We start from the raw sequence: 25,227 nt of genomic DNA, 5'->3' as shown, positions 1-25,227 counted from the left end.
TTCTTGGGACTTGCTTCAAAATAATCTGGTAAAGGGGGAAGTGGATGGGGCAAGGTTAGCTATGGGTCAATAGTTGTTGGAGCTGTGTGATGGGTATGTGGGAATTCATTATACTATTATGCTGTTTTTGTATATGTTTTAAATTATAATAAAAAGTATTTTTTAAAATGAGGAAATAAAATTGTGAAGAGAATGATTTGTGCAAGTTAAATGTTATATGTATATGGTATTGTTCTGCATACTTTTGCTCCTAGACCTATTGGAACATTCTATGAGAGAAGCTCAGAAGAGCCAGCTCTGTGCCTGTGGATGTCATTTGGCATAGGAATTGATGCTTTCAGTGGTTATGAAGAATAGTAGTCCTTTGTGTGCACAGTAAAGTTTGCAAGTAATGATATTTTTCTTCCAGTGAGATTTGGCCACATTCACGGTTATTTCTCATGTTATTCCATTCCACTTGGGAAATCAAGGGAAGCCTGTGCAAAATAAGGTGGCTTAAATTATTTTTGCCAAGGGACCAAAAGCCCTCTTTGATGTCTGCATCCTTTGTAGTATATTAGAGAGTATACTGAATGTAGAAGGCTCTGCCATTTGCTTACTGATCCAGGGCAAGTCTATCACAAGGGTGATAGAAAAAGACAAGAAAAAACATTGTCTTTGGAATTAGACTTGGGTTTGGATCCTTGTTCTAGCATATTAGCTCTGTATACTTGGTATACTAAATGCCTCTGAACTTTAGTTTCCCCAAAGTGAAAATGTATTGAACTCTTCATTTGGTTAAGCAAGTTCTTGGACTAGACCTCTTGTTTGTTTCGTTTTTCTTTTTGGCGGTACCATGCATTATTTGGATCCCGTTCCCCCTGCAGTGGAAGTGTGGAATCCTAACCACTGGACTGCCTGGGAACTCCCAGGACTAGACATTTTGGAAGGAGTTGGAGAGTGGGGGTGGTGGCTCAGAAAGAGCTTCTCTTTCAGAAATGTGGCTGCTTAACCCCTGTGCCTGTGATACTTGTGCTTGACACCCACAAACTTGGTTAAGTAAAAGAAAAATTTTTCCAGAAGTAAACTTTTTTCTTACTGCTGCCTAAAGAAATAACTTCACCCTATAATATAACACAGTCACTGGGCAGAGAAATTACTTTTCATAGAGACACCTGCTTCAGTGCCTGGAACTGTCTTCCAATTGCTGAAATATTGGTAAAATAAGATAAAAAGCCATGACAACTCTTAAATTTAAATAACAGATTAGTTTCTTTGATAAGATCTGTGTTACAGAGTTATATTGAAGGGTTAGAGTTGTAAAATGTGCCTCACAGTGTGTAGTTTATAACAGGTGCTTAATATTTCTTCCCTTTTTGTCCCATTTCATCTCTAAGATGGACAGGCCTTTTTTTTTAACTTGTTTCCCCCCAGTTTTGTTGAGGTATAATTGCCATATAACATTGTATTAGTTTAAGTTATACAACGTGATTTGATATATGTACATAATACAAGATGGTTGCCAGAATAAGTTTAGTTAACATACATTACCTCACACAGTTAAGAATTTTTTTTCTAATGCTGAGAACTTTTAAGATCTCTCTTAGCAACTTTAAAATAAAAAATACAGTATTGTTAACTATAGTCACCATGCTATACATTACATAGGTCCCTTCTAATTCTAAAATTCTGTAATCCTTCCCATTTCCTTCTAACTCTTTCTCTAGTACTTCCCCCGCACTGCCCCGCTGTGCTGCGCAGCTTGTTGTGTCTTAGTTTCCCGACCAGGGATTGAACCTGGGCCTTCGGCAGTGAGAGTATGGAGTCTTAAACACTGGACCACCAGGGAATTCCCTCTTTCTCTAGTACTTTATTGTCCATAGCATTTTGTATTTTCTCATATTGGTACGTAACTTTCAGTGTTGTCTCTGTAGGAAGATTATACATTCCTTGAGGGTGGAAACCATATCTTAATTTCTTAGAAATCTTATAGAGACAAATTATCTAGCTCAGTGCTGTGTGAGGATAGTAGCTCAGAAAATGTTTCCTGAAAGAATGCATGAACCAAAACTAAAATTCAGGGAGGGAAGTGGGGTGGGGGAGAATTCACAGTTAAAAGGCTACAAGAATTTTCCAAATTATTGAGTTCGGTGATTAAGTGTTTCTTATAGCTTCTTAGCTGTTGACATGTGATATGTGAATATCAGCTTTCTATCACCTTTGCCATCTAGAAAATAATTAGAGATTAGGTCTGTCATTAGCTATTTAAGAATTAGGTTTTAATTATACAAGTAATATATAAATATTCAAGTAAAAAAGTAAAATACTAAAGTCTCCCCTTGTCCTCTCAGGATTCCCCCACAGGTTATGACAGTCATCAGTTTTGTGTTGTATTTTTCCAGACCTGTTCTTTGTGTTTATATATGTATTGAAAATGTATGGTCATAATTATATATGTATATATGTATGGTCATAATACATATATTGTATGTATTATGTATGGTCATAATTATAACTTTTATATGTATGGTTATAATAATAACTTTTAGATCTTGGGGGAATCTGAGACATCACCTAATCCCTGTTCTCCATCCCTTCCCTATTTTGTAAATGAGGAAACAAGTCCCTGGTTAAGTGGCTTGCCCAAGTTATCACAGCTGGTTATTGACAGAACCAGGACAACAGCCCAGGTCTTTGGACTCTCAAGACAATACTCATCCTACTAGAGCAAATGATATTCTTAAGAAAGTATAAATTGTTGGGAGGAGGAAAATTAGTTCCTTAGTTGCATAATTTTTCCTCTAAAGATTTTTCTTTGATGTTCTTGACTCGAAATCCAACTTTGTGGTATTTAAAAAAGATCAAGATCAAAATTAATAGATGGAGCACCTTAAAGCATAATGCAGTTGACTTTGTAATTAGCAGAGTTGAAAGTGATGAGAAGATCCTCTAATTTTCTTTGTGCCTGCAGGAAGGTGGGAGTCAATCATTTTGACAAGTCTCCTGAAACGAACAGCTAGCAGGAGCTGAACCCTTTTTCCATTTGGTCTCGTGGCAAAGGCAGAGATCACACCAGCAGCTCCACACAGTATGAAAGACAATTCTTTATCTTATTATATGCTTAAAGTTATTTTTGTTTTTTGTTTTTCATTTTCAGAAGTAATACATGTTTGCTTTCTAAAAAGTATAAACTGTGAAAATCCAAACATTTTACATACATATTTATTGTGTTTGTATGTTATAGATAGATATTATTCCATAATAGTATATACAGATCCACTTCATTGTGTTTTTAAATAATTGTAAAATATATACAGATCCACTTCATTGTGTTTTAAAATAATTGTAAAGTATTCTATAACATGAATGTACCATGATTTTACTGAACAGTTCTGGTGATGGACATTTAGGTTGTTTCCAATATTTGGATGTTTTGAATAATGCTGCTTTGAACATCTTTGTAAATGTATCTATGTGCCTTTGTACAGGTACTTCTGCAAGATAAATTTCCAGAAGTGAAATTACTGGGTCAAATGCTGTTGCCAAATTACTCTCCACAAAATATTGTACTGACTTATACTCTCACTGATAGTGTGTGAGGATCCTTGTTTCTCACATTCTCACCAAACTAGATTACTGTGTCATCTCAATTTTTGCCACTTTGATAGGAAAAAAAGTATCTCTCATTGTTCTGATATATATTTCCATGATTCTGATAAGTTTAAATATCTTAAAACTTTCTCATGTTACAAGTCATAGTGTAAAGAATTTGAAATACTAAGACACCACCACTCTCTAGAGCAGATTGGAATTGATATAAGGGTATTTCCTGTTCCTCAGCGAAACTGCCTTTTATTTCTCCAGATATGCCGTGCTCAGTAGTGCCCTCTGAACAGTCTTCTGGTACCTCTCTCTTGGCTAAAGACAATGCCCCATTTTGGGATTCCTTGGATGAGGACGGATTGGATGACTCCTTGCTGGAGCTATCTGATGGGGAAGATGATGGCCATTTCAGTTTCACAGAGGAAGAGATTCAGGAACTCTTGAAGGATGATGACCTATCAAATGAGCACTTTTCTTGGGGAGGAGGCTTGCCTAATGATGACAGCAGGAATGTTGAGAAGGGAGGGAAAGGGAGTCAAATTCCACTTGATACTCCCCAAGAGAAAAATTCATTGTACAGCTTGGGACCAGAAGCTGAGACCCCTAACCTCTTCAAACTACCTCAACAAAATACATCAGTTGGTCATGGACCAACTCCTACTAAACCATTGAACAGACGCTTTGCACTAGAAAAGAATCTTATAAAAGTTACAGTTGCACCATTTGATCCAACAGTTTGTGATGTTGTACTTGATAAGGATAAGACTGATACATCCAAAGTTACTGAAAAACCCTCCTCCCTTGGAGAAGAGATGAGAGAAGATGGTCTTAGCCTAAATGAGAGCACAGTTTGCACAGAATCTGAAGGGATCAGTCTCAGTAACTCTGCCTATGATGGGCCCCCACTCCCTTCTTCAAACAGTAACTTTCAACTAACTGTCTCTGATAAAAATATGTCTGACAATAAGAGACCTACACCTGTATTCTCTGAGATCTTGGACCATTCAGAGACTCCTAATACGGGGTCAGCCTGGAGAAATGGATCACAGAAATCAAGTTTTGAAATGAGGTTTCCGGTTGTTTCCAGTTCATCAAACAAAGTAAGTATATTTTTCAAGGTGAAGAGAGGAATGAAATTATTTTCATTCAGAAGCTGTATAGCAGAGCTTTGTATTCAAATAAATTGGGGTTTGAATCCTGACTAGCACTGTGACCCTGGGCAAATTATTTAGCTTCTCTGTTTCCTCACAATTTCTTATCTATAAATTGGAGTAAATGATACTTTACAGTATAGTAAAGATTAATTAAATAATGTATTGACAGTAACTGGTACATAATGCTAAATTAACCATATACTGAATAGACTTAAGATGATGATGATTTTATTATTATTTCTCCTTTCTTTGGGTTTCAGCCTAAGTCTCAATCTTTGGTTGCCACCCTGTATATATTAGATAAAACAGCTCTGAGTCAGCCACTGAAGAGCTGAAAAATCTTGGACAATTTACCTAACCTCTTTGAGCCTGATTCCCTAACTGTCAAATGGGTGTAACAGTCCATACGGCTTAGGATTTCTTTTTTTTTTTTTCTTGAGATTACCATCATTATATCATTTAAAGCACCTCCCTTAGTGCCTGGTACACACTAGGGTTCACGAGTACGCCTATGTAGCCGTTAGTTCAAGAATATTTCCATAAATGATGTTTTGTTATAACTAAAGGCCATCTTTGCTTCTTCATTCTTTCTGCTCTGAAAAAACACAGGATGTTCTTGACAAGGATTCTGGGAAGCTGAAGGTCCATGAAAAAAGACTAGGCAAAGTCATTCCTGTTCTGCAAACCAAAACAAGGTAATGGTATAGTGAAGTATTCTGGTTTCTGTTGGTTCTCTTCAGTTGCTCTCTTCCTCTCCTGAGTTTCTCCTTAGTGTGGGGAAAAAGCCCTGCACCAGAAGTAAGCATACTTGAAGTTCTGGGACTACCAATAACTGTGTGACCTTGAACAAGTCAAATATTCTCTGACCTTGGTTTCTTTGTCAATAAAATGAGGCTAATGATGCCTTCCCTGCTGCCTCACAGGGTTATTTTGAAGAGAAAAAAAGACATATTAGTGAAAGCACTGTATAAATGTAAGATTTCTTTTCCTGCATGTGGGGAAGCCTGGTCACAGATATAGGAAGTTAGAATAATTTGTACAAAAATGTTAAGATATAACTGTAGAAAATCATTTAGTCATCTCTCCCAACTTGCATATAACTGTCCTGGGGGAGAAAATTTTATAGAGTTTGCAGATTTGGGTCACCTTTTCAATCTGTTCTCTTGTTGCCAGGAGATGGCAGTATCTCTACATGGGCCTTTTCAATTAGCAAAGCTGTTTTTTTAGGTTGAGTCAGATTGGCTTCCTTACAATGAGATTCTTTTAAAATTTTTGATTACACAGATACTAAATTTATTCCTACCACCCCTAATCCCAGTTTTCTGGGTTTTTTTTTCTTGTTTTGCTTTGGTTACTTGAAGAAATTTTGTGAAGGAAATTGCATACAGTGGAAATTAAGGTTACTTGGAGCAGTAATAAACTCACTATCTCATCCACAGACTCCTTAGTACAGTGTAATCAGCATGAGTGAGGGCCAGAAATTGTTGTTGCCAAGGTCACCAATGTTTCAGTTGCCAGATCCAGCTGGTTCTTTTTGGTCTTTATCTTATTCGGTTTTTCTGTGGCTCTATGAAGTTAGCTATTTCCTGACTAACCTTGAATTACTCAACAAATGCTTTCTCTATGGAATAGGCAGTCTTCGCTTTGCTATGCTTTGTTTTGTTTTGGGTTTTAAAATTAATTATTTATTTTTGGCTGCATTGGGTCTTTGTTGCTGTGCGTGGGATTTCTCTAGTTGCAGCGAGTGGGGGCTATTCTTTGTTGCGGTGCATGGGCTTCTCATTGGGGTGGCTTCTCTTGTTGCAGAGCACAGGCTCTAGGCCTGCGGGCTTCAGTAGTTGTGGCACATGGGCTCAGTAGTTGTGGTGCACAGTCTTAGTTGCACTGTGGCATGTGGGATCTTCCCAGACCAGGGCTCAAAACCCTGTCCCCTGCACTGGCAGGCAGATTCTTAACCACTGCACCACCAGGGCAGTCCCTATGCCTTGTTAACAGCAGGTTATATCTATTTCTTTTTTCTCTCAACTCCATACTTGGTTGTAGCTTCATATTACATGACTAACACTGTCTTTTGTCATTGGATCTTAGAGAGTGTTTTGAGAGATAGTTGTTCTAATCCATCAGCTGTATATGTTTTCTCTGTACAAAGCACTATATTCATGGTTCTAACTGATTGTTTTTCCTCCTGGTTTGCTTTGTTCAAGGATTAATATTCCGACATTTTCACCATCAGATCTAGAAAAGCAGAAGCAAAGTTATCTCAGGAATGTCAATGCTCATATAGAAGACCCAGTGGATTCTAACCAAGGTAACACAGTAATCAAAGAATGGCATATAAAAAATGTGATGAGACTTCTTTTTTTCAGTGTAATATAGCTTAAACTAAGAGATTGTCTTGAATTTTTGTAAATTGGTGAGAAAGATAACTTCTTATCCAAAGAATTTTACTTCAAGGGATTGCCTAACCAGATAATCCTCAAAGTGGTTTGGCTAACCAGTATTAGAGAGGGGTCCAAGGAGACTCATACCAGTACATGAAAAGTGTCTCCCCCATGGCTGAGGGCTGTAACCAGACCTTTTTTGCTAGGGATTTTTTTGCTTCGGATTTTTTTGTCTAAAAATTAATAGAAGTGGATGACCAGGCACTGCTTGGTAATCATTGGTTTTTTATTTGGAATTATTTTCCCTGTTGCCTTCAGCATTTAAATGTAAAAAGCAGGCATTTCAAATACCATCTTGCATCTTGGCATCTGAGTAAAAGCTCTTGAAAGGCTTTGACTATCTTCCAGATCCTTTAGTCTGAGTTCTCCCTAGTTCATTAAACGCTATTGCAAACCAAAATGGCTGAATTCTTTCTCCATCTCTCAAGAGACTATAGTCCATGTTTTCATTCAATCATCCTAAACTATTGGCTGATGGGAAAATTCCTAAAGGGAAGCTTATGAACTGTACTGAAGGTGTAGAGATTAGAAAATACTGGTAAAAGAATTCCTTCTCATAAAGATCACTCCATATTCTATCATCTTTAGCTTTTTTCTCTATTCATTCAGCACACCTTTCTTGAGTACTTTCAGTGGTGCTCAGTTTGAAGATTAGGGATTGTAAGTAAGTAAGGTAGGGTCTTGGACCTCTGGGAATTGATAATCCAGAGAGGAAAAGATAATTACACTGCAGTATTGATTAGTGCTCTAGTAGAATTATGTATAAAATAGGAGGAGCAGTAGGAGCAGGGAAGGAGCCCTTCTATTTGTGCTTGGGCAGAGCGGAAGATGGGGAAGGAGGATGCCCTTGGTAGGCTCCACAGAGAAGATGATGTAGTTCAGTTACTCTAAGATCTATTGTAAATCAGTAGGGAGGGTTTTAGAAGAATTTTTGGCCGAAGATCAAAGGAGAACTCCCCTTTCTTTGACAAATCTTGAATTACTTAGTAGTTTTTTATTTCTTTTTATAACGCCGTGAGCGAAAGGTTTAGAACTCTGAGACATCAGCCAGAAGAATTTTATATTCCGGGGTCCTTTTATTTTTTACCCAGAGGTTTCATTAAGCAGTCAGATACTACTCATACTGATTGCTCGGCCTTTACGTGTGAGATCAATTTGCTTGAACTAAAGGACTTGTGGAACTAGAGACATCCCCACCCCCACCCCCGCTGTCATTAGAGGGTCAAATTAAAAGAAGTTCGTCTATATTCAACCTCTGTGGAAGAGACTTGATCATTGCTTTCCCTCTATGAGGTGACTTACTTTCTTTTGTATCCTAGGCAGTTGACAATGATGATATCCAGTCACATTTTTCTTTCTCATTTGGGGCATTTAGAAAAGAAAATTTCACAAGAAGAGCAGTGAGCAGCTGCTCATATTACTGCATCTTTTCCAGTCTCTTCCTCATTCAGCAGTCCCTCTTCCACTTTATCACAACAATCTATATGCCATAAGGAACGGCTAGAATAACTAGAATAGAGAAAAGTCAGCCTGCTTTAGTGGTCGGGAAAACAAAGTCTGGGTTAGAGTTAACTTCTGGGTTCATATCCTAGCACCACTGCTTACTGGCTTTGTGACCTTGAGCCAGTAAAAACTCAGTTTTCTCATTTATAAAATGGAGATAACAATGAGGCTTAGTTTATGTGAAAATTTTACATGTAAGTAGTAGTATAATGCATAGAACAGTACCTAGCCATAGCAACTAACATTTATTAAATATTTAGTATTATTAGCAAGGAAGTTATCTTCTCATAGTGAAGTTTTTATAAGTAAAAATAGTGTGATGTCAGGTGTTTGCTTTTAAGTCTAAAAACAAAACAAAACGAAAAAACTCAACCTGAAATATTAGAGAAAACAGCCTTACAAAAATGTTGATAAATGAAACTGAGTGATTGGGGGGGAGGGGGAGGCTTATTATACTATTCTCTACTTTTGTGTATATTTGAAATTTTCCATAATAAAATGTTGGTTTTTGTTTGGTTGGTTTTTTAAGTGCATCTTTTAGGGGATTTCTTTTTTACATCTAAGAATTTTCAACATTACCAGTTACTCTAAAACCTTCATAGGCCTCCAGTGCTTGCTTCTGCCTTCCAGGAACCAAGTGTGATACTAAATGCTGTGTCACTTTCCACTGCCTAATAGTCATACATCCAGCATTTAAAGATTTTATAAACCATATTGCAGGGGGTGTGTGGGCATATTCTTTCTCTCCTCTCTTTATATATGAATTACTGGGCAGCTAGAAGCAAAAAGAAGGAGCAGAGCGTCTCCTGCCCTTCTTTTTGAGATGTTTAGTGCTATCTCACCTTGGAAAAGTATAACTCTTCAGGTTACTTATTAGACACAGGGAAATTAATAGGGGGCAGGTTCAAAATTAGTTCCTATCAATTCAGTTTGAATCCTCTCCATTAGGTTAATCATCTTCTTTTACTTTATCAATAATGTATATATATTATAACAGAATATAATAATGTAAATCATTTTTCAACTCTATTATTATAGTATAGGTATAATCTCTTTTTAGTTTAGTGCCACATCGGTCTTTAATAGCATTTACAAAGAAATACCAACCACTTCTTTTCTGACATCCCAGCTAATGTATAACTTTATATGGGATTATAAATTCTTAGAGTAGGAAAGGACCATTAAGATCTCCTTAATCTCCTAACATATAAATCTGTTCTGTATATCTTTGCCAAGTGACCCTTCAGCCTTTGCTTAGAGTCTAATAGTGCAGAACTCATCACCTCATGAAGCAGGCCATTCATTGCTTAGAAAATTCTTTTTTTTTTAAATTAGAGTATAGTTGATTTACAGTGTTGTATTAGTTTCAGGTGTACAGCAAAGTGATTCAGTTATACATACACATATATTCATTCTTTTTTAGATTCTTTTCAGAAAATTCTAATTGTTAGAAAATTAGTCCTTACATTGAGCCAAACTGTGCTTCCATATAATTTCCAATGGTAGTTCCTAGTTCTGCCCTCTAGGATCACAAAAAATAACTACTCTCTTCTATTTACTTAATGTATTAGGGGACCTTTCCATGTTAAATATCTCAAATTAAGAATTTTAATGATTATGAAGTATCATTTATTATTCCATCTTGATAATTAGGTTATGTCCATTTTCATTAGTAATGCTGCAGTGAACATTCTGGTTCATAAATGTTTATGTACAACTCTTATTTCTATAGGATGAATGCCTAGAAGTGGAATTGCTGGGTAAAGTATATAAACATTTTTAAAATTTTCGTTACACGTTACCAGATTGTCCTGCCCAAAAAAATTGTATTAATTTTTGTCACCAATTTGACAGGTAAATTTTAACATTTTGTTTTTAATAATTAATGAAGTTAAACATTTTTCACGTTTCTTGGCAATTTATATTTAATCATAATTTCTTAAAATTATCTAATATCTAGTCCATATTCCAGTTTCCCCTGTTTTCCCAAAAATGTCTTCTTGTAAATTGTTCAAACAGGATCTAATCAAGGTTCATGTGTTTAGTTATTGTCTCTAGTCTCTCTTAGTCTAGGCCACTTGGTTTGTAGTTTGTCCCACCTTTTGAATTGTGTCTGATTGTTTCCTTGTGGTGGTGTTTAACTTGTTCCTCCATCCCTTGTATTTCCTGTAAACTGGAAGTTGGGTCTAGAGGAGGGATTAGATTCAGACTAAGCACTTAAGATAAGCTGGAATAATTCATAGGTACCATTGTGTGTTCATCCCATATCAAATAAGGAGGCACCACCTAATGACAGATTGTTCTACTAATAGTGATACTAAGTTTGATCACTTTGTTAAAGTGTTAACTGCCATATCTTTCCATTCTAAGGTACATTTTCCCCTTTATAATTAGTAAGTCATCTGTGGGGTGATTCCTTGGTACTATTTGAATATCCTGTTCCACAACAATTGTTCACCTGGTTTGAGCATTCATTGGTGATCTCTGCCCGAATCAGCTACTACACAGAGAGTTGCATAGAAAGTGTTTGTTTTCTAAATATATCATTTCTTCTACAATTACTAGCTAGTATACTTGTATGAAGATTTCAATTTTTTTTTAGTATCACTGTTACCTCATGAATTAAAAAAAATCAATGTCTTCTAATCAATTATAGTCAGTGTTCTTTTTTTTTGTTTTGTTTTGCAGTATGCGGGCCTCTCATGTTGTGGCCTCTCCCGTTGTGGGGCACAGGCTCTGGACATGCAGGCTCAGAGGCCATGGCTCACGGGCCCAGCCGCTCCGTGGCATGCGGGACCTTCCTGGGCCGGGGCACGAACCTGTATCCCCTGCATCGGCAGGTGGACTCTCAACCACTGTGCCACCAGGGAAGCCCCAGTATTCTTTTTGATGCTCATTTTGTCCCAGTTTTGACCAATGAGAAATCCTTCAAGCGGGCTCCTATGTTTTCTGACATGATCCCATTAGTCTTTGTTTTTTAATTGTGATTAAAAAAAAGTAACATAAAATTTACCATCTTAGCCATTTTTAAATGTATAGTTCAGTAGTGTTAAGTTTATTCACATTGTTGTGAAACAGATCTCTAGAACTTTTTAATCTTGCAAATCTCAAACTCTATACCCATTAAAATATAACTAGCCTTCCCCTGCCACTCCCCCAAAGCCCCTGGTAATCACCATTCTACTTTTAAAAAAAATAATAAATTTATTTATTTCTGGCTGCGTTGGGTCTTCATTGCTGTGTGCGGGCTTTCTCTAGTTGTGGCCAGTGGGGGCTACTCTTTGTTGTGGTGTGCGGGCTTCTCACTGCGGTGGCTTCTCTTGTTGTGGAGCATGGACTCTAGGCCTGCGGGCTTCAGTAGTTGTGGCACACGGGCTCTAGAGCGCAGGCTCAGTAGTTGTGGTGCACGGGCTTAGTTGCTCTGCAGCATGTGGGATCTTCCCAGACCAGGGCTCGAACCCGTGTCCCCTGCATTGGCAGGAGGATTCTTAACCACTGCGCCAACAGGGAAGTCCCCATTCTTTTCTTTGTTTCTATGAATTTGAATACTTTAGATACCCCATATATGTGGAATCATATAGTACTGGTCTTTTTGTGACTGCTTTATTTCACTTAGCATAATGTCTCCTCAAGTTTCATCCATGGGGTAGCATGTGCCAGAATTTCCTTCCTTCTTATGGATGAATAATATTCCACTATATGTATATATACCACATTTTGTTTATCCATTTCTCCTTTAGTGGACGTTTGGATTGCTTCACCCTCTTGGCTGTTGTGAATAGTGCTGCTTATGAACATGGGTGTGCAGATATCTCTTTGAGACCCTGCTTTCAATTCTTTTGGTTATGTCCCCAGAAGTGGGATTGCTGGGTCATATGGTAGTTCTATTTTTAATTTTTTATTGATACTTCCATACTGTTTAACACAGTGATTGTACATTTTGGAATCTCATCAACAGTGCGCAAGGGTTCCAGTTTCTCTACATCTCCACCAATGCTTGTTATTTTCTGTTTTCCGGTAGTAGCTATCCTAATGATTGTTAAATCAGTATTCATTATTTGTATTATAACTAAGTAAATACTGTTTACTACAAAGCCAAGTAGTGTAGTACTATGGCTTCACTTTTCTTTCTTGAATTATTTATTTTTCTGGAGTTGTTAATTACCTCACTTTTTTTTTTTAACTACAAATGAATTCATCTTTAATTTTTTTTTACAAATGCAACTTATATCCTTATCAGTATCCCTCCTTCTTCCCCTGCAAATGTTCAAACATACCCAGTAATCTATCAATTCCTTTTTACTTTTTTTCTGGAGACTTTTTTCCTAGACCCTTCTGTTCTTTTGTTCCAATCTGTACTGCTTGTTCTCTAGAACTGTCATCCTAGTATTTTCCTTTGCTGCCCTTCTGGGTTAAATCCTGTTTCCTAGATTCCATTTCATCCTCTTTCTTTTTTTTTTTTTTTAAATTTTATTTATTTATTTATTTATTTTTGGCTGCATTGGTTCTTCGTTGCTGCGCGTGGCTTTCTCTAGTTTTGGCTAGCAGGGGCTACTCTTCGTTGCGGTGGCTCCTCGGGCTACAGGTGCGCAGGCTTCAGTAGTTGTGGCCCACAGGCTCTAGAGCACAGGCTCAGTTGTTTGTGGTGCACGGGCTTAGTAGCTCTATGGCATGTGGGATCTTCCCGGACCAGGGCTCGAACCCGTGTCCCCTGCATTGGCAGGCGGACTCTTAACCACTGCGCCACCAGGGCAGTCCCTCATCCTCTTTCTTGATCTTTGTTTTAGTGGAGCACATCCTCAGGGACTTTCCAAGTAAGGGTGCATAGGAGATAAATTTTGGGAGCTCCTCCATATCTGAAAATGTCTTTATTCTATCCTCATACTTGAATGATGGTTTGATAGAGAATTCTAAATTGAAAAATCATTTTTCCTCAGAACTTTGAAGGAATATATTCAGTGTTGTCATTAAGAATCTGGTTTCGGGCTTCCTTAGTGGCGCAGTGGTTGAGAGTCCGCCTGCCGATGCAGGGGACACGCGTTCGTGACCCGGTCCGGGAGGATCCCACATGCCGCGGAGCCTGCGCGTCCGGAGCCTGTGCTCTGCAACGGGAGAGGCCACAAAAGTGAGAGGCCTGCGTACCACAAAAAAAAAAAAAAAAAAAATCTGGTTTCAATTTAATTTTTATTCCTTTGCTTATGACCTATTTTTTTCTCTCTGGAAGTTGTTAGAGTCTTCTCTATCCACTGTATTCTGATAATTTGTATTCATTATTGAGATATCTTGGTACAGGTATTTCTTTTTCTTTTTCCTTCTTTATGCTTTATAAATACTCAGTGGGCCTTTTTATTTTTATTTTTTATAAATTTATTTATTTAATTTATTTATTTTTGTCTGTGTTGGGTCTTGGTTGCCTCATGTGGGCTTTCTCTAGTTGTGGAGAGCGGAGGCTACTCCTTGTTGCGGTGGGCGTGCTTATTGTGGTGGCTTCTCTTGTTGCAAAGCACGGGCTCTAGGCGTGCAGGCTTCAGTAGTTGTGGCACGAAGGCTCAGTAGTTGTGGCACGAGGGCTCAGTAGTTGTGGCACAGGGCTCTAGAGCACAGGCTCAGTAGTTGTGGTGCACGGGCTTAGTTGCTCTGCAGCATGTGGGACCTTCCCGGACCAGGGATCGAACCCATGTCCCCTGCATTGGCAGATGGATTCTTAACCACTGCACCACCAGGAAGTCCTCAGTGGGCCTTTTTAATTTGGATATATATTTCTCAGTTCTGAGAATTTCTTATATTTCTTTGATAATTATTTCTTCTCTGTATAATCTACTCTCTCTTTAAGAAATTCCTAATAGTTAGATATTGAACTTCCAAGGATTGATATCCTACGTCTCTTACCTTTTCTTTCCCTTTGCTGTCTCTGTCTCTTTATTCTGTTTTCTGGGATATTTTCTATTCTTACTAACTTCTTTATTTTTACATTCACATTTATGACTTCTAAGAATTCTTTCCTGTGCTTTTTTTTATGTTCTTATTTTATGAATTAATTTCTTACCTCTCAAGATATTTTTTCTCTCTTGAATTTTAATTGAAATACAGTAAACTGCACAGACTTGAAGTATACAGTTTGTTGAATTTTGACATATGTAAACATCCATGAAACTATCACTGCAATCAAGATAAACATACTGTAACACCCCAAAATTTCTTCATGCCCTTTTGTGATTCCTCCCTCCTGCCTTTCCTTGCTCCCTCCACTCCCCAGGTAACTGCTGAGCTACTGTCACTGTATACTCTTTTTTGAGCCTGGCTTCTTTTTTAAAACATAATTATTTTGCAATTAATCATTTTCTTGGTAGTTTATTCCTTTTTATTGCTGAGTAGTATTCCATTATAGATATACCACAATTTGTTTATCCATTCATCTAATGATGGGCATTTGGATTGTTTCCAAGTTTGGGCTATTTAAATAAAGCTGGGGCTTCCCTGGTGGTGCAGTGGTTGAGAGTCCGCCTGCCAATGCAGGGGACACGGATTCGTGTCCCGGTCTGGGAGGATCCCACATGCTGCGGAGTGTTTGGGCCCGTGAGCCATGGCCGCTGAGCCTGCGCATCCGGAGACTGTGCTCTGCAATGGGAGAGGCCACAACAGTGAGAGGCCAGCGTACCACAAAAAGAAAAAAAAATAAAAATAAATTTAAAAAATAAAGAAAGAAAGCAAGCTGTTATAAACATTCATGTACAGATGTTTGTATGGATATGCTTTCAAATGACTGGGTCATACGGTAGGTATGTTTAACTTTTTGAGAACCTACCAAACTGTTTTCCAAAGTGGTACCATTTTATATACCCACCAGCAGTGTATGAATTCCAGTTACTCCCATTTTTACCAAGATTGTTTGTTGCTAGTATATGGAAATTCAGTTGATATTTGTACATTTTTATTAGAAACAGGTATTGGGTTTTATTAAATACTTTCTCTGCATCTACTGAGATAATCATATAATGTTAGAGAATTGTATTATTTGATTTTCCAGTGTTAAACCAATCTTGCATTCCTGGTCTTATGCATTCTGCACTTGGTCTTAAAGTATTATCCTTGTAATAATAGTGTTGGGTTGATTTGCTAAAATTTTGTCATGAATTTTGTTATGAATCTATCTTCATAAGGGATATGGTCTGTACTTTTCTTGTAATTTCTTTGTGTGGTCTTGGTAGCAGAGTTATGGTGGCCTCACAGAGTGAATTGGGAAGTATTCCCACCACTTCAATTTTTTGGAAAAATTTGTATAGAAAAACTGGTATCTCTTTTTGGGTGAGCTTTGGTAGTCTTTCAAGGAATTTGTTTATTTCATCTAAGTTAAATTTATTGGCGTTAAGGTTACTCATACTCTGTTATTAACCTTTTATATAGTATCTAGTGATACCATCTTTCCCATTTTTAGTATTGGTCATTTGTGTTTTCTCTCTTCTAATCAGTCTGGCTAAAACTTTATCAACATTATTATTTTTCTTTTAAAAAAAACAGCCGTTTCATTGATATTTCTCTGTTTTTCTGTTTCATTAATTTCCATTCTGATATTTATTACTTCCTTTTTTCTGCTTACTCAGTTTCATTTGCTCTTCTTTTTCTAGTTTCTTTAGACGGTTGCTAAGATCATTCATTTGAGACCTTTCTTTTCTAATTTAGTGAGGGATGTTAGGAGCAAGAAGAGATAAACTCATGCAGTCAACCTGCTATATTTATCTGGAAGTATGCCTTAACTTTTTTTCTTTTTTTTTCTTTTTTTTTTTTTTTTTTTGCGGTACGCGAGCCTCTCACTGTTGCGGCCTCTCCCGTTGCGGGGCACAGGCTCTGGACGCGCAGGCTCAGTGGCCATGGCTCACGGGCCCAGCCGCTCCGCGGCATGTGGGATCTTCCCGGACTGGGGCACGAACACGTGTTCCCTGCATCGGCGGCAGGCGGATTCTCAACCACTGCGCCACCAGGGAAGCCCCTTTTTTTTAAAATCAACTTTAATGTGGTATGTTTTACATGCAATAAAATGCACCCATTTTAAGTGTACTTGGTGAGTTTTGACAGAACTATGCACTTGTGAGATCATCACAGCAGTCAAGCTTGATAGAACATTCCCACCACCCTAAAAATTTCCATTGTGTTCCATCCCAGTCAATCTGTCCCTGCCTCCACTTCAACTCTAGGAAAGCACTGATTTCTTGTTGGTCATTATAGATTAGATTTGTCTTTTCTAGAGTTACATATAAATGGAATCATGCAGTATGTGCTCTTTTGTGTTTGGTTTCTTTTACTTGGAATAGTTTTTTAAAACAACAAGAAACAACTCCATGTTGTTGCATGTATGTTCTATACATCCACTGCTGAATTTTTCCTTGTATGAATATACCAGTTTAGTCATTTGTTGATGGACATTTCTGTTTCTAGTTTTTGGTTATTATGAATAAAGCATCTATGAACATTCATATATGGGTTTTTTGTGTGAACATGTGTTCATTTCTCTAGGGAAAATAATTAGGAGTGAAATTGCTGAGTCATTTAGTATGTGTTTTTTTAACTGTACAGGAAACTTCCAAACTGTTTTCCAAAGTGATTATACTATTTTATGGCTTTTGTAAGGCAAAGCTTAGGTTCTTTTTTTTTAATATGAATATATAGGTGTTCTAACACCATTTATTGAAAAAATTATTCTTTCCGTGGGTTTATTTCTGATTTCTTTATTCTGTTCCATTACTATATGTGTGTTTTCTTATGTCAGTATTACACCGTCTTGATTACTGTAACTTTATAGTAAGTCTTAAAATTGTTTTGTCCTTTGGATTTCCATAATTTTTTAAAGTCAATTTCATCTTGTCAATTTGTTTTAAAAAAATACCTGTCGGGTATTTCACTGGGATTGTGTTGAATCTGTAGAACAATTTGGGGAAAATTCATATCATAAAAATATTGAGCCTTCCAATCCATGAATAGGATATAGTTCTCAATTTATTATGTCTTTAATTTCTCAGCAGTTTTTTGTACAGGTCTTATACATATTTTGTTAAATTAATTCATAAGTATCATGCTTTTTTATGGTATTGTAAGTGATAATTTTTAATTTCCAATTTCTAGCTGGCCATTGCTAGCATATAGATATACAGTTGATTTTTTATGTTGACCTTGTGTCCTACAACCATGCTAAGTTTTTCTATTACTTTTGGTAACTTTTTAATAGACCCCTTAGAAGTTTCTATGTTAACATGACTATATCTGCAAATAAGGACAGTGTATTTCTTCCTTTCCAATCTATAAGCCTTTTATTTCTTGCCTTACAGCACTGACTAGGATCTCTAGTATATTAAGTATGATATTAGATGTAGATTCATCATAGATGCTCTTTATGAGGTGAGGAAGTTCCCCTTCCTCACCTGTAGTTTGTAGTTTGGTGGGAGTTTTTATCATGAATGAATGATGAACTTTGTTAAATGAACTTTCTGCATTTATTCGGATCATATTGTGTTTCTCCTTTATTTTGTAACACGGTGTACTACATTTATTGATTTTTTTTTACTGTTAGGCCAACTTGAATTCCTGGGATAAAGTCACTGGGTCATGATGAATTATCCTTTAGTCAATTTGCTAGTATTTTTAAGGGTTTTTATGTCTTGTTTATGAGGAATATTGGTCTTCAATTTTTCTTGTATGTACTGTCCTCCTCTGGTTTAAGTATCATGGTGATGCTGGCTTCATAAATTTAGTTGGGAATTGTTTTCTCCTCAGTTTCTCAGTTTGTGCAGGATTGGTATTGTTTCTTCCTTTAAATGTTTGGTAGAATTTACCAATAAATCCTGGAGTTTTCTTTTTGGCAAGGTTTGTAACTACAGATGTAATAGATACAGGGCTTTTCAGAATTTCTTTATCTTCTTTATCTTGGTAATTTGTGTCTTACAAGGAATTTATCCATTTTATCTAAGTTGATGAATTTATTGGCATAAAATTATTCTTTAAAAATTTCCTATTATTCCTTTAATTACTGTAGGATCTGTAGTGATGTTCACTGTTTCATTTCTGATATTGGTAATTTGTCTTTTTTTCCTTAAATCTAGTTAAAGGTTTATCAATTTTATTAATTTTTTCCCCAAAGTAAGTTTTTAGTTTCATATTTCTATGTTGTTGGTTGTTTTCTTCACTTTATTATTTCTTTTCCATTTACTTTGGGTTTAATGTGTTCTTGTTCTCTAGATTTTTAATATGGAAACTTATGTCATTGATTTGAGACCTTTCTAAGTCTCAAGTTTCCTTTTAAGTGATGCTTAGGTGCATCTCACAAATTTGATGTGTTTTCATTTTCATTTGGTTCAAAGCAATTTCTAATTTCCCTTGTGATTTCTTCTTTGACCTATGGGTTATTTAGCAGTGTGTTGCTTAATTTCCAAATATTTAGGAGTTTTCAGCTATCTTCCTATTATTAATTTCTAGTTTAATTCTGTTGTGGTTAGAGAATATACTTGGTGTGATTTCAATTCTTTTAAATATACTGGGGCTTACTTTATAGGCCAGCATATGGTCTATCTTGGTGAATGTTCCATGTGTACTTGAAAATGTATATTCTGATGTTGGTAGAATGTTATATAAATTTCAATAAGGTTTTGTTGGTTGATGGTGGTGATCAGTTCTATATCCTTACAGACTTTCTCATTAAAAGAAGAGTGTTTATATCTCTTCAACCCTAGTTGTGGATGTTTTTTGTTCCTCCTTTCAGTTCTGTCATTTTTGCCTCATGTAGTTTGAAACGCTGCCATTAGATGCATATACGTTTAGGAATATTATGTCCTCGTGAAGAATTGACCCCTTTATCATTATGAACTGTCTCTTTTTACTCTTAGTAATATTCCTTGTTTTAGAGTTTAATTTGTCTGATTTAAATAGCCATTTGAGCTTTCTTTTGACTAGTGTTTGCATGATATGTTTTTTTCATCCTTTTACTTTTAAACTATCTATATGTTTAAAGTGGATGTCTTGTAGACAGCATATAGTTGAGTCTTGTTTCCCCCTGGTCTCACAGTCTGTCTTTTAATTCAAGTGTTAGTCCAGTCACATTTAATGTAATTATCAGTATGGTTGGATTTAAATCTACCATCTTACTACTTGTTTTCTATTGGTCTATATGTTCGTTGTTTCTTCTTTCATCTTTTCCTGCTTTTTTTTTTTTGAGTATTTTTTAGTATTCCGTTTTATCTCCATGCTTGACTTATTACCTGTACCTCTTTGTTTTATTTTCAGTGGTTGTTCTAGGGTAGTAGTTCTCACAGTTTCTGGTCTCAGGGCTTGTTTACACTCTTACAGATTATTCATACTCTTAAAAATTGACCCCATAATGTTTTTGTTTGTTTGCATTTTATCTATCTATATGCAACCATATTAAAAGTTATAACTGGTAAATTGTTAAAATATTTATTAATATATTTTAAGATAATTCATTGCATGTTAACATAATGTTTTTATTAAAAATAACTATAATTTTCAAAACAAAACCAAAATTTTAGGGAGAAGAATGCATTGATTTACATTTTTGCAAATTTCTTTTAACATCTGGCTTAATAGAAAACTACCAGATTCTCATATGTGGTTCTGCGTTCCATATCATGTTGTGTAGCCTCTTGAAAACTCCCCAGTCCACTTTTGAGAGATTGCAAGTAGTAAAAACAAATAACATCTTAGTGCTGTTATGAAAATAATTTTGATCTTGTGAAACCTCAGAAGGGTGTTGAGGACTCCCACGGATCCTAGGACATACTTTGAGAACTGTTGCTCTATAGTTTACAATACAGATCTTTAACTTTAATCAGTCTGCCTTCATATAATATACCACTTAACATGTACTGTAAGGCCCTAACAATAGTACCCTTCCAAATCTCCATTTTTTGTTACTGTTTTTATACATATTATATATACATATATTATAAACTCTTCAATACATTATTGCTTTTACTTTATTTTTTTGTTTTTAAAAATTATTTATTTATTTTGGCTGCTCTGGGTCTTAGTTGTGGCACGTGGGATCTTCACTGCGGCATGCAGACTCTTAGTTGCGGCATGCACGTGGGGTCTAGTTCCCTGACCAGGGATCGAACCCGGGCCCCCTGCATTGGGGGCACAGAGCCTTACACACTGGAACACCAGGACAGTCCCTGATTATTGCTTTTACTTTAAACAGTTATCTTTTAAAGACACTTTTTGAATGAGAAAAGGGCTTTTGTATTTACTCACATATTTACCATTTCCAGTGCTCTTGATTCCTTTCCATCTCATATTTTCTTTTTTCCTGATGAACTCCTTTAGTGTCTTATAGTGCAGGTCTGCTGTTGTGAAGTCTCTCTGCTTTTGTTTACTTATTTTATATTTGTTTTGCCGTCATTAAAAAAAAACTTTATTTTGAAAAATTATAAACTCATAGACTCATAAGAAGTTTTGAGTCTCACCTCAATTGTTTCCCTTCTCTAAGGGATTACAGTCCTGAGCAGTCTGAATACAGTTGTTTAATACATTTTGCCCAGTCTCTAGTTGCTTATAGTGGAGGTATGCCCATTCATTATGATTAGAAGTAGAAGTCTGCTTTGATTTTTACTGAAGACCATAAGCAGCAGTGGTTATGTAAATTCTGTTTCTACATTTGCCATTACTGTTGAGAACATTCATACATTGTTCAATATCCCCTATACAATGAGTTATATATATAAATTCCTGTTTATATGAGTTATAACACTGCAGAAATGAGTTATATATATAAATTCCTGTTTCTTTCTTTTGTTTTTTGCCTTATATGAATGGAAAAAATCAGTCAAGATTTGTACTAGATCATCACACTTTTGTTGGCCTGGATGTTTGCATTCTGGCTTTCTACTTAATCTTTTTTTCCTTTTTTTTTTTTTTTTTTTTGGGCCACACTGTGTGACTTGTGGGATGTGGTGTGGGATCTTAGTTCCCCGACCAGGCATTGAACCCAGCCCATCAGCAGTGAGATCATGGAGACCTAACCACTGGGAAGCCAGGGAATTCCCTATACCTATTTTATTAATCTTTTTGTAAAAGCAGTAGCCTATACCCCTGTAGCACATTTTTTTTTCTTTCCTTCCCTCTTCATTCCCTCCCCTGTATTAGGTAGTTTTTTGATTGCATTGAATAAAGACATTGTGATTGCCTTTAAGTAACTGAGTTTAAGGATTTACAGGAAAAGATGAAGATTAGAGGCTCAACAACATAGCTCGGCCTCATAATAAAAAGAATCAAACATAGAGCCAGGCCCCCTCAGAAATGGATGCCTTTGTTTCCTTTTCAATAGGTTTTCCCTGCTGAGTTAGTGATTCTGGTACTTCTAATCTTATCTATCTCTATGACTAGTGCTTCTGCTGCTCTTTATTAGCTATCTCAAGTGTCTGTCCTCTCCTGGAGCCCTGCCTCTGTGTGCTGTTCTCTCTCTTGTTCTCATTATTAAAGCTCACATTCACATTCCAAGGGAGAGTATCTGATTGATTCACTTAATGACCTGTTGGTGCCAGGCTAGATCTTAGGTCATTACCCAGCAGAGAGAGTCTCTGTTCTTGGTCATGTGGTACAAAGTATGGTGATGTATAAGACCTGTCAGAAGGGCCATTGGCATAGCAAGCATTCAGCGTTATCATTACTCCTCCTTTATAACAATTGATTAACTTTTAAGGATAGTTACTAGACTGGATTTTTCCCCAGATCAGTCAGCTGCATATTTATAGATTGTTTCAGTGAACTGCTGATCTCATCTCTGAAATGTTGAGGTTTTTTCCTCCTAATTTCATTCTTAGATGAATTTCATTCTTAGCCACAAAACAAAGGACAGTCTTCACCACCTTTTAGCCACAACTTAAAATAAACCCATGGTACTGATTGTTGGTCCAAGAAAGCCCATCTGTTGGAAACTATGAAAAGAGAAAATTTAAATGTTTCTATTCTTGTTAGCATCTCTAAATTTGGAGGAAGAAGAGATTGAAGCTATGAGCTGAAATAAGGTTTTTGGATTAATAGCCCCACATGGGTTTGAATCCTGGCTTTCCCATTTACTAGATGATAGATGAGTATCTTTTCTAAGCTTCAGTTTATTCATGAATAAAATGGAGATAATGGTATTTGCCTCATGTGGTTGTTAGGATTAAGTGATAGGATACATGCAAAGCAGTTAGCAAAGTGCCTGGCACATAATAAATGCTTGATAAATATTAGCTCCCATTATCTCTAGATCATTAACCCTTATTAATAATAAAGGTTACCCTGGTACATCAGTAAGTTCTTAGTGCTAATGAAAACTAACATTTCTTGGTACATAAACCGAGACAATAATTATTGAGCCTTTGTTTACTCAGCGCTGTGCTGAGGTACCAACTGGGTATACAAGACATATTACAATATGATTCTTGCTTTCTATTCCCCACAGTGAAATGTCAGTCCTAGAAAATTTTTCAGGAAACTTAACCCTGTAATGGTATTCTGTTACTGGAATTTGGGCTCTCTCACTAGTTGTGTGACCTTGGACCAATTACTTCTCCGTGCCTCTTCATCTGTAAATTGGAGGAAATACCTCGTAAGATTATTGTAAGGAATAAATATGTTAATATATGTAAAGCACATAGGATACTGCCTGATACATGGTAAATGCTATATGTAAGTTGCTGCTGCTAGATTATGACGCCTAGCAGTTGAATACTTGAAGCCTCATTGGGCCTAATCGATCAGTCTTTTTCTTCTTTTAGTTTAAAGTGAATAGGTTTCTTTGTAGGAGGTTTATAGGTATATCTTTAGTCTCCATCGTCAGGACAGTTTTATAGAGTCTATGTGGTAAGAGATGAGTGAGCTGAAGGACGTGGTCTGCAGATAATCTTGTCCCATTTGAGACTGGACACCAGACTTTCCATATCTTGCCAGCCCTCCTTTGGTGATGCTTTGGCAGGAAAAATGTATCTTGAAATTCTTGCAAAGCTGATTTCGTCACCATTGAAATGTCCTTTTTGTGGGAACTAGAGGGAGGGGGATGCTAGTGATATGAAAGTATGGTAAAGGAAAAGCAATTTGAGTAGAGACCTTTGATTTTAGCTTAACAAATCAAACAGGCAAGGGATTTTCTAATCAAAAGCTACTTCTCTCTTAAAGGGAAAACTCATTTCTGATTTGTATTTCCTTCTCAAGAAGTGAGATTAATATGTTTTATTTCCATATTAGTGAGATTGAACATCTTTTCATTATGTTTATTGATTACTTGTATTAGTTTTGAGAATTACCTATTCATGTCCTTGACCTCTTTTGTTTTGTTTGTTTGATGAGGAGACTTATCTTTGCAGAATAAGGACAGTAAACCCTTGCAAATACGTTTCAGGTACATTTTTCATTTTGTCAGTTGTCTTCTTTTACCCTTGGTTGTGCTTTTAAATTTTAACTGCATAGAAACTTTTAATGTAATGAATCTATAAATTTTTGCTGAAAAGTATCATCTCATTATGGTTAGAGAATTTCTGCTGAGTGTTATAAAGCATGTCATAGTTTATATGTAGACTGATCCATTTAATAAGCATTTTTTCCTTATAAATAGGTGATTGATTGTCACAGGCTTTGAAGAGCCTTTGCAAGTTAACATAGTCCCGAGGCTGTAACACCATAATAATAATAGCTACCACTTACTGCACACTGCCTGAGTGCCAGAAGATATGCTAGGTCTTTTATGTACTATATCCCTAATATTTAAGTTCAAGCAAAATATTATTATTGTCCACATTTCATAGATAAGAGGAATGATTTACCCAGGGTTAACAGAGCTAGTTAGTGGCTGGATTGGAATTTTAACTCAAGTCTGCCTAAACTCCAAAGTATATAGTTTTTCTACAGAGTTGGGCTTCTTGAGGCTTCAAATAAATTAAACTGGTCCTAAAAGTTAAGTAAATATCTTTTACCAGAACATGAAAAGATGGTCTGTCGCCTAGTTTGACAGCTCTTGGTTCCTGAGAGCAGAGTAGATACGATAATGAGAAGTATGTAAACCAGCTGAAAGAAAGGTCTCCACTGTCTAGGGCAGTGGTTTTCAAAATGTGGTTCCCAGACCAGCAGCAGCAGTAGCATCACTTGGGCGTTTGTTACAAAAGCAAATTCCCATGTCCCACTCCAGACCTACAGAATCAGAAACTGGGGTTGGGGCCCAGCAACCTGTTTTATACTTGCAGCTGATTATGATGCATGTTAAAATTTGAGAGCCACTGGTCTAGGGGAATTATTCTCTCTAACCATAATTTTTGGTTTTGTGAGCTTCAGCCGAAGTCTCAGCCCTTAAGTGCAAAATAAGCATTATCAAATAGTGGCAAAAGCATGGAATCTAACAAGAGCCAGTTTTGAGTCCAGTTTAATAATCATTTAAGGCAAGTTCACCTCCCTGAGCCATAGTTTCCCATCTCTAAAATAATGTTAATAAAAATCTATCTCCATACAAGATATTTTTTCAAAATTAGTAAGATAACATGTAAAGTGCCTAGCACCTTGCCTGGCTCCCA

The 25,227-nt window shown here is 36.5% G+C and overlaps 1 protein-coding gene across 6 annotated transcripts in view; it reads left to right on the top strand.

The window, feature by feature from the left end:
- The window catches only part of S100PBP (S100P binding protein), a 34,281-nt gene that overhangs the window by 3,036 nt on the left and 6,018 nt on the right, over nt 1-25,227 (top strand). For 2 of the 6 annotated variants that reach the window (XM_067012277.1, XM_059071089.2), the window contains exons 2-5: nt 2,951-3,067; nt 3,844-4,682; nt 5,346-5,431; nt 6,941-7,044. In XM_067012277.1, the coding sequence (XP_066868378.1) occupies nt 3,846-4,682; nt 5,346-5,431; nt 6,941-7,044 (1,027 nt within the window). In that variant the 5' untranslated portion in view covers nt 2,951-3,067; nt 3,844-3,845. Of the gene's footprint in view, nt 1-213; nt 389-2,950; nt 3,068-3,843; nt 4,683-5,345; nt 5,432-6,940; nt 7,045-10,412; nt 10,441-11,368; nt 11,926-24,016; nt 24,066-25,227 lie in introns of those variants that run through there. The other 4 variants (XM_067012296.1, XM_067012282.1, XM_067012291.1 and 1 more) reach the window with 4 other exon arrangements.

This window comes from Kogia breviceps, chromosome 1 (genome assembly GCF_026419965.1).
Source record: "Kogia breviceps isolate mKogBre1 chromosome 1, mKogBre1 haplotype 1, whole genome shotgun sequence".
NCBI lineage: Eukaryota > Metazoa > Chordata > Mammalia > Artiodactyla > Physeteridae > Kogia > Kogia breviceps.
The sequence above is the reverse complement of the archived record's forward strand: the minus strand, read 5'-3'. Positions and strand labels throughout refer to the sequence as shown.